At 31.5% G+C, this 10,366-nt stretch overlaps 1 protein-coding gene across 1 annotated transcript in view; it reads right to left on the reverse strand.

Moving 5' to 3' along the window:
• Positions 1–1,423: 1,423 nt before the first annotated feature.
• LOC106681421 (ubiquitin-protein ligase E3C) overlaps positions 1,424–10,366 on the reverse strand; it is a 97,943-nt gene continuing 89,000 nt past the window's right edge. Inside the window, exons 16-18 of the mRNA XM_014421737.2 lie at positions 10,214–10,344; positions 6,369–6,559; positions 1,424–4,494 (exon numbers count right to left, since the gene is read on the reverse strand). Coding sequence (XP_014277223.1) covers positions 6,389–6,559; positions 10,214–10,344 — 302 coding nt within the window. The 3' untranslated portion in view covers positions 1,424–4,494; positions 6,369–6,388. The remainder of the gene's footprint in view (positions 4,495–6,368; positions 6,560–10,213; positions 10,345–10,366) is intronic.

Genomic DNA, 10,366 nt, shown 5'->3' on the forward strand with positions numbered 1-10,366 from the left:
GCAATAAACTAAAATCCATATTCCATGAATTAAATTATTGAAATTAGCATTATTTCTTTAATTATTTATTGTTTTTTTCATTGAAAATCAACCTACAATAGTAACGAGGAATTATAACTCCAATGTTGCAATTTATTTTTTAATTGAAATTATCCACATAAGCAACTATATGCATGTATTGTCAAATATGCAAAAATATCTAAAATAATAGTTGATTAGTTGCACCTGAGTACACTAATTTGCATAAATACTTGGTCAACTGTTTAAAATATGCATGCAAATAAGATATTTAATTGCATAAATAACCAGGCTCTGTTTATTATCACATTAAAACTCATGCTTTGGAAATAATCATAAAAAGATTGGATTAGTGAAGAAATTGAAAGAAATTAAATATACCAAGTAGCAAAAAATGAAATGAGGTCAAACAAAGAGTCAGGCCAAAAAGTATAGCAACCTAAATAAAACAAAAAATAATATAGCTAGAGTGCAGAAGAAATTTCAGAGAGGAAAGACAATAGAGTACCTCATAAAATTACTTGATTTGTAGGGGAGAAGAATTTTGGGAGAAAGAGGTCAGCAAATCATAAAAAAGAAAATCTTGAGCATAAAGAAGGAGCAAATGCTGAAGTTGGAAAAAAAATACTATAGCGAAACTTAGATAAAATAGGAAATACATTAAACTGTCAGGTTTAAAAGTTAAATATTATTACTTTATACTATAATCAAAGTCTAAACAGAATAATTAAGATGAGAATTTCCAATTTTATAGATTACACCTTAGGGAAACACAAATCCATTAACAAAAATATACAAGATACTAGGAAACAAACCAAGCCCAGGAACTCATGTTAGTGATCAGTGATAAGGGAGGTGAACCAGATTGGCTGGTAGATAAGTAAGTTGGAATAGCTTCAGATAGAGATCAATGATGGCAATTCATGGAGGCCCTTAGCTGCATTATTTTTTGCAAAGAAAATCATGTAAACAAAACGTTTTTTAAAAGTAATATTGCAATTTATGGGTAAAATAATAAAGGGAAACCTGTCCAACCTTTTCACTTGACACCAATTACAAAAAACATATCTTAACTTCAACAGAACAACACTGTAATGATAAAATAAAATATTAACAGTAAACTAGAAAGGGTTTAAAACTGAATTCAAATTGGAGATCAATCCTCAACAGAGAAATAAATTTATAGCCATTAAACATGTTTGGATATAGGTACAAGATAATAATATTTAAAAAAACATACCTAATAACAATAATGAAATTAAACAGAAAAGGAAAAATAATGATAAATTAATACAATGAAAGAAAACAACTGAAACACAAAAAAACAGATTTCAAAGTAGTAAATAATGTATAATAAATAAATCGTATATTTATAGAGTTAATAGAATTTTCAATCATAGAGGAAATATAGGGGGAAAAAGAAATTACATCCAAAACATTTATGTTATGGTTTATTTTTTTCTAAAAATAATACCTTAAAAATATTAATTACTACTGAATGATGATTTATCAGATAGTTTGGTAATATTGAAATGATTAAAACAAAAACATAGACAATTTTCTTCAAATCAGGGCTATACATGAAAGTGGATATAGAGAAGTTAACACTTTTATCTTTAAAATATGATAGAAAGTTCAAGGCATAAATAATATAAAATATAATAAGATAATTTTAACAAATGTAATGGTCCCAGCCAACATCACTGATCATTGGGTATAAATTCAGACTAGATTAATTAAAAACTATAAAATAAATCATAGATTTCATTTTAAAATAAGGAAGAACCTTGCACTGTACAAAGAGTAAACAACAACTTTTCTTTTTTTTTTTTCCTATTAATCATATATTTTTCAACATTGTTCTATTATTCAAAAGTATTCTCTTGAAACTAAAAGCACCAATTACTTCAATTGAATCAAAATACTTGGATAAAACATTGATATTGAATTTCCTCAATAAATCTTAAATAAATATTTTATTAATAACAAAGCCTAGTTATTGTAAAAATTATAAATAATTAATTCAAAGTAACAAATAAAACTTAAGGACAGATTATTGGCTTAAGTATTATAAAAAAAAAATTATTTCTTCTAGTAAAATGGTATATTTATCTAACATCTGATTAGAAACAATATTTATTTATTTTAAAAACAGGAGAATTAAATTTCAGTGAAAACACAGGTCATCGACAGTTTGAATTAATTCAGTGAGACATGTGGATTAGAAACAAAACTAAAATGTTAAAAAAAGTCTTTCAAACATTTGAATGAATTTAATGATTTTTCAAAAACAATTTTTGTTAAAGAGAGAATTTAAAGATTTTTATCATTGTTTATAATTTTAGAAAAGTTTTAAAATCATAAGATAAACGAATAATAAAGGTAAATTAATTGTTAAAAATAGTTACAAACTAAAGTATAACCATATAATTAAGGGGAAAATCATAATTAAGAGAAAATATACATCACAGTCTTAAAAGTACTTTCAGAACATTGCATTTAATGATACCACAAAAATTTGAAATTTTTTAAATGCAGCATTGAAAAACCAATAAAATATTTAAATGTTTAGCAATTAAAATTAAAACTTAATTTTCATAACAAAATGTTTCCACAAACTACGAAGTTTAAATAAACATAAAAAGAGGGATGTTTTGTGAAATAATGACACTGTATCACTGTTTCTTAACTTTAATTAAAGTAATGAGATATTTAAGGTAATGAACATTTTTCCAAAGGAAAATAATTTAGGACTCACACTTATTTTAGTTATAGATACAATTTAAGTTATATAACATATATTGTCTGATTTCCAAAAATTTGTTTTTTGATTAAATATTCTTGTAAAAATAGATTTGTTGTTTGTTTGTTAATATTAATATATAACAATAAAACTCTATGAAACAAAATGGATTTAAAATGATAAATTTTATTGAATATCCTTGCAGTATTCCAATTCTAAATTAAATTATATACATATATACATAGATTGATTTAAATTACAAAATAATAAGAATGGAATATACATGAATAAAGGCTTATCACACCAATACAGTTTAAACTGTAGAATCCTATATCTCCAATCAATTGTCAGCACTAATTTTGAACAACAAAGCCAAATTTGTAAATGATTTGTATATATATTTCTCATTATCCAGAAAAAATTATTTTGGCATAAATCAACAACCTTTTTTGAGAGAGGGAGGGGGATTTCAGCAGTAATTGCAAATGTCTGGCAGTTTTAGAAGTAGTCTGTTGTTAGGTTTCATAATTAGCTGTTTCGAGTTCATATCACACCTGAATTCAGTTTGTTTCCAAGGACCTAGGAAATTGTATGAGGAATGAGGAACAATATAACATTTGAAATGAAAGATATAGTCCTGGACATTAATGAAGAAATGATGTAAATATATAAGAACAGCAGTTTCAAGATAACCAACCTATTGTTTTGAATGAGGATCCTGTAAATTCATTAGTTATTTCCAAAATTTAGTATTATATCAATAATAAGTAGATTTGGAACAAACGGATTGTACATAAAATACCAACTTCTTGAAAATACATTAGTAGCCTGATTTGCATAAGATTCTTGAAATTATTACTTATTTTTAAATAGTATATGAAACAATGGAAAATAATAAGTATTTCTTGAATAAATTAAAATTGAGTCTATACATACCAGTGGTACCCAACTCATAGAAGTCTAGCAAGACCACTAAGCCATAATAGAACCATTGGTGGCCTAACCTCACTCTGCTTTGGGATAAAAGGAGGTCCCCCCTGATGAAAAATATTCGAAAATTAAGTTGGTTAAAAGTGCATTTTGATTCACTTTTACTATGTATTAACCTCTTAAAACCTTTTATCTAACACCTAAAGTTGCAAAAAATAATTAATAAACTACTAAGAATAAATTACATCAAAAATATGTTTCCGGACCCTACCATGACCAACCTGTGTTCTGCGGACTACCATTTGGGAACCACTGATATATATTCTGTACTCCTGTGACCCCTTTTTGGAGTAGAAATGGTGATTGTGGGTCAATTAACATATTAAGAATTCATTTTAGTCAACAAGAAAAATGGAAACCACTTTCTTTTTTGTTGATACTGTCTGAGCAAACCTGCCCTACCTGATATTGTTCAAATATGGACAAACAAACAATAGCTGGGCTGGAGATTAAGGTAACTAGAGTTTAAAAAACATTGGCTACAAATAATCATAAATATGAATAAAACAAACACATTATTTGTCTTAGAAATATAATTAAAGGCTTTTTTTTACACACATTGGTAGATTTAACATAAATGTAAAAATATCAAAACAGTATTAAACTAAAATGAGAAAAATAATGTATTATATACACACACACACACACAATGACTTCATTTCAGAAGATTAAACAGGTAACAGCAAAGGGGGGAAATATCACATCAAAATCACAGTTAAACGAAAATGGAACAGTAATGGCTCCTGAAAAAAAAAAAAAAAAAAAGAATAAATAAAAGTACTGAAATTATATTTGAGAATGTTTCCCCCATTATTTATCTAGAAGTGGTAAACAAACATCTCAGTAATCTTCTAAAACAGGAAACAATATTAAAATATGAACTTATTTGAAATAAAAGTGTCAATTGTTTAATTCATACTACAGGATTAATAATGCAAAGTCATAGAATCTTTGTTAGTCCAATAAAAGTAAGGTATCTGCCCACATTAAACCAATGTTTATGTTATTTCCTACACTTGTTCAGTATCTATTGAAGGAAATATAAAAAAGTGCTGACAAATAGAAAATGAGTTTAAATTATTAATTTTATTAATTATTTATCATATAATTTTATTAATTAATTTATCAATTATTTTTTTAAAATTTAATCTTGTTTGAAAAATGGTATATTTTTGAAAAATTTTGTCTACCAAGTTTTTTTCTAAATATACTGTACCATATATAATGAAAATGTTGAGAACTGAAATTACTAAAGCATTTATTTCTATAGATATGCCATTTGGGGTTTGTTTAAGTTCTGTAAAACAGTTATAGTAATGCCAGATTTTTCTAAAAGGCTGCTGTATATTCTCAAGTTGATAGCCACTAACTCATAATGTATTACAAGTAGCTTAAATATTAATTTAATAAAATTCAAAAGATTAAATTGCAAAAATTGGTGATAACAATTGGTAACAAATTAAGTTAGAGGAAGCTATCAATGAAGTGTTGAAACTGTTTAGGCCACAAAAACTTTGTTCCATACTGAGGTAGCATCAGTATTGCAGACCCTCAAGTGGAAGTGGATAAAAGGCCTGAGGAAACTAGCCAAGGAACTTTAAATCCTGATGATCATACATGGGAGAGTCATCCTGCAATGAATCCTTGGACACTGTGGCCATGCTGAAAACGAGAAGGCAGAGCAGCTGACCAGGGAGGGGACTTAGGGTCTGCAGTTCAACTGTGACCTCAGCCTTGATGAAATAAAAATGTATGATAAAGCCACCATTAGACAATGAATTAGGAGACATCCACATCACGACCCCATCCACCAACTCACATGACAAGAACAAGTCCTCATTTTTCGCTTACAAACTGGGCCAGCCTTACAAGCATCTCAGAGCCCATGTTTTGCTAAAGATCCATATTAGCTCCAGTACTCTCTGTGAGTGTAGAGAAGGTGAATAAACTGCTGAGCACATTCTCCAAATGTGGTAGTTTTTTTCCGAGCAAAAAAGAATGATGTAGCTCTCTCTAAATGAGGTGCAGATAAAGCTCTATGGAAGCCAGGAGAACCATGGAATTCTTCATTTTAATTCCTGACCTGGCCATTTAAGGGAAGAACATGGAAGAAGAATTGCAGAAAGTTTGGTAAATAACAAGATGTGTATTATACATGTCATGTTCAATTTTGAAAGGAAACGTAATAATACTGGAATATGAAGTCCAGTGCAAGTTGTATTGCTGTGCATTTTTGTTTATATCTAGAAATCCATTTACAATAAAAAATATTTCATTTTTTTCTTTTTTATCTAGTGTCTTATATACAGGAGTAAAAAGTTTACCCATTAAAATTTTCTGCTTTTGTTATTTTTTATTAGCACATTCCCATTAAAATTATGTATTTTGGAGAAGGCAGTATTTTATCAACAGCTAATGCGCATTATCTGTAAGAAAATAATTCAAATATTTACCTAAACTATGCAACTGGAACAGTAAATGTCTTTGAAAAGTAATTGTTGAACTATTCTAAGCCACAACACTAAATGTTTATTTTATTTTATATATTGTTTTATGTATTGTTTAAGAATATAAAAATTTTTAAAGCTTTATGAATGAATAAAGATAGCACACAAACCTTTAAAATCAGAAAGAAATCTAAATGAGCTCAAATCCTGAACCTGATTGTATGGCATATAAAAGCCTCTCTTTCATAACATTTTCATTAGTGAACTCAGGTAACTTTAGAATGTTCATACATGTACTAGAAGACGGGAGTCTGTTATCATCTGATTCCACCAATTGGATACATAGAGGTGGATAGAGTTCCTGAAACATTTAATAAATTAAATTAATACATGGTATGAAATGAAGGGATTAGTATAAAAACATTCTCACATACTTTCTTCATGGCAATGGAATTTTTCCACAAAAATGGGTTTATTACTTATAAGCTTACCTAGATCAAAGAGAACACAATATATTCTTTTTTAGATATAGAAATATATATAGAAATTTATATATTCTTGGATTTAGCTGGTTTTGAAACTTATAGCAACTTAAATGTCTAATTAAATATCTACATTTTTTATTAAACTTTAATTGAGAATAAAAAAATATGTGTATCCTAAATAACAGGATTAGGCTGATTAGTTAATTTTGTATTTAAAAGAAATTATGAATATACCCATGAAAATAAAAATCCCAATATTTTTAAGATGATAAATTAAGGATTAGAAAAAAAAATGCAAACACATTTTTTCCCTTATGTTTACCAACAAAAATAATTGAATATCATGAAAGAATGCTCGATCAAATGAGTCGCACTGCCTTCTATGCCTTGATGGAAGAAATCACAGGCAGCTTTAGTTGCCCAGTCATGCGGTTGAAGCAATTACTAAGCACAGGAAATGACGATTTTACAGCTAAACCTTAACCATTACAAAGCTGCACAGGACCTTTGCCAGCAAACTATCACGGAGAAGGACATCAACATTGCTGAACTATGCGAACAGTATAGAAATATTAATGGGCCCTGAAGATGAAAGACCTTAGTGGTCAAGCAGCTATTTGGGTCATAAAGGATCACTTAATACAAGAAGTCGAACCGATTCAAAGAAAAAGATTTTTGTGGGTTAAGGACAGAAATGTCCACATCTGTAGTGTCTACGCACCAAAACAAGAAGAATTTGGGCCTCTACTTGATGGCACTGAGCAGGAACTGTGAGGTTGGTATCCCCTTATCATCGCAGGAGACTTCAACGCACAGGCTACTGCAAGGGGTAGTAGAGATACCAACACGAGAGGCAAATATCTGCTTGACACATTCACTGTTCTAGATGTTGTTCTCCCTAAAACAGGCTCTACTCCAACTTTTCAAGGAATGGTAATTCCTCAATTGTTGATGTGACTTGTGTAAGCGCAAAGCTTATATGCCAGGACAATCATTAACAATAGCATAGTATCAGGCCATCTACTTGAATGTCTGATTGATAGCCCCTGGTGATGAAATGAAAAAGACTGCAGCCAGTAGCAGGTTGGAACCAATGATCTTTCAACAGAGATTCCTTTGTTATCATGATGAAAGAAAGAATTGAATTATTTATCAGTACGAAAAAGGGTAATACAACTGATGAAGTTTATTACTGATGCTTTTGATGCTTCAATGACCAGGACTTCAAGGAGAAATCGATACATGGCAGTGTACTGGTGGACCGAGGAGATCGCTGTCCTATGACGAGCCTGTTTTCATACCAGAAGATTGGCCCAGAGAGCGAGAAGTTGCTTGTTTTATAAGGCTCCAAAACAGTATCAAAAGCTAAAATGAACCTAGTCAAAGCAATAAAAGAAAGTAAACATAAATGCTGGAAAAATCCGTGTGAGGTGGTTCATGAAGATACACGGGGAAGACCCTACAAAATAGTTACGGACAAGTTAAACTTGTTACCCCCAAGCTCTCCTGAGCTGTTAGAAGAAATAGTGGCAGTGCTATTTCCAAGATGCTCGGAAGTACTTTTTGACAAAACAGTAATGTTGGATTTGGAACTAGTGCCAGAAATCACAGAGGAGGAACTGGACAGCTCTCAGGGGTTCCTCAACAGCTTTCAGGGGTAGGTCCCCATTGGCGGACCATAAAACTGAGGCAGTGTTGATGACCACTAGAAAATTGAGGGAGATTATCAGTCTCACCATTGGGGAGTTTGATATCTTATCCAAGCCATCTATTAGATATCTTGGGGTGCATATTTATGCCAGACTTAGGTTTGATGAACACTTACACAAAGTTAGCACCAGAGCAGCTCAAGTGACCAATGAATTGGCGAGGATTATGCCAAATATTGGAGGACCAAGAGAGATTCACAGGAAGCTTCTTTAGCCAGTTCCATGCATTTGTATGCAGCACAAATCTAGGCAGAAGCCTGGCAAGTGCATTTATATTTCCATAAGGCTATTGGTGTGTATCAAAGAAGTGCTCTTCGTGTTGCTCGAGTTTTTCACACTGTATCCTACGATGCTGTGTGCATCATGGCAGATATGCCTCCGATAGATCTTTTGGCAGATGAACACAGCTGGATGTTTCAAAGGAAACAAGAAGAGCCTGATGCTTACTAGGCTGCAGTAACCACAGAAGAGAGAGCTCAGGCTTTTGAAAGATGGCAGAGACGCTGGAATGCCTCATCTTCTGGAAGATGGACCCACCGTATGATTCCCAATGTATCAACATGGATATCCGGGAAAAGCAGAGAGGTGGATTATTACCTCACTCAACTGCTTACAGGGCAGGGTTGCTTCAGGGCCTACTAAGCCCGCTTCAAACTGGAGGCAGGGTCATTATGCCTAACATGTGATTCCATGGATGAGACAGTTGACCATTCGTTCTTCCATTGTCCAGCTTTTGCCCAAAAGAAAAAAAGCTGGACATGAAACTGGGCAAGAAATCAGTTTCAAAAAACTTCGCCTCGACGATAACTAGGCAGGAAAATGCATACAGGAAGGAGTGCAGTAGCAGAATATGCAATGCAAAATGGTAGAAGGCTCAAAGTACAAGAGTGAGAAAGAAGAGGCCAGACAATGGCCTCACTTAAATAAGATGTACAAAGAAGCTGTAGGCTGATAGCCCTTCTATCAATCTATGAAGTAATGCTTGACAGCGGTTCCGCAGGGTGGTAAAGATGAATTGAGAGGTTTTTTAGTGAGTAGGAATCTCACATTCTTATTTGCTACATCTTGTCAAATGAAAGATTTTTACCCTACCCACAAAGAAAAAAAAGAACACAAAACAACATGGATATCCCCAACATGGGGAGGTAGACTATTATCTCACTCAACTGCTAACAGGGCACAGTTGCTTCAAGGCCTACTTAGCCCGCTTCAAAGTGGAGGACAGATCATCGTGCTCAACTTGTGATTCTGAGAAAGAAACAGTGGAACATTCGTTTTTCTGTTATCCAAGTTTTCTAGAAAAAGAAGAGCTAGACATGAAACTTGGCAAGAAATCAGTTCCATAAAATTTAGTTGCTTTGATGATGACTAGGCAGGAGAACTGGAGTGCTGTAGCAAACTATGCAGTGAAAATCAGCTGAAGGCTTAGAGCATAAGAGTGAGAAAGAAGAGGCCAAACAATAAATAAGATGTAAAAAAAGATGTAGGTAGATAGCCCCATTAAGTAATACTTGACAGCAGTTCTGTAGGGTGGTAAAGAAGAATTGGGAGGTGGTTTTTTAGTGAGTAGGAATCTCACTGTTGTGTAATTTTTTATTTGTTTCATTTCGTCTTATGAAATATTTTTCCCCTTTCTACAAAAGAAATAAATAAAATTAAAAAACTCACCTATTTTTTATTTAAAATATATGTAATTTTATAGTATTTTAAATAATGTACAAACACAAAAAAAGACTTGTTTTACAAGTTTCTTGAAATAACTTGAAAAATAAGCCAAAAATGTTTATTTACTGAAAAAATTAAAATAGAGAGATATCATACTTTGAATCCTAGAAGAGGAGGCCTAGAACAACTTGTAACAAATCGCAACAATAAACTCTTTTGAAGATTATCAAATGACTTCACCACATTCCAGAACATTACTATGGTGGGATGTTGAGCAGAATATCCACCTTTAAAACACAAAAAGAAAAA

The sequence above is a fragment of the Halyomorpha halys genome, unplaced genomic scaffold (assembly GCF_000696795.3).
Source record: "Halyomorpha halys isolate HHAL.00 unplaced genomic scaffold, Hhal_1.1 Scaffold337.1, whole genome shotgun sequence".
In the NCBI taxonomy this organism is placed as follows: Eukaryota; Metazoa; Arthropoda; class Insecta; order Hemiptera; family Pentatomidae; genus Halyomorpha; species Halyomorpha halys.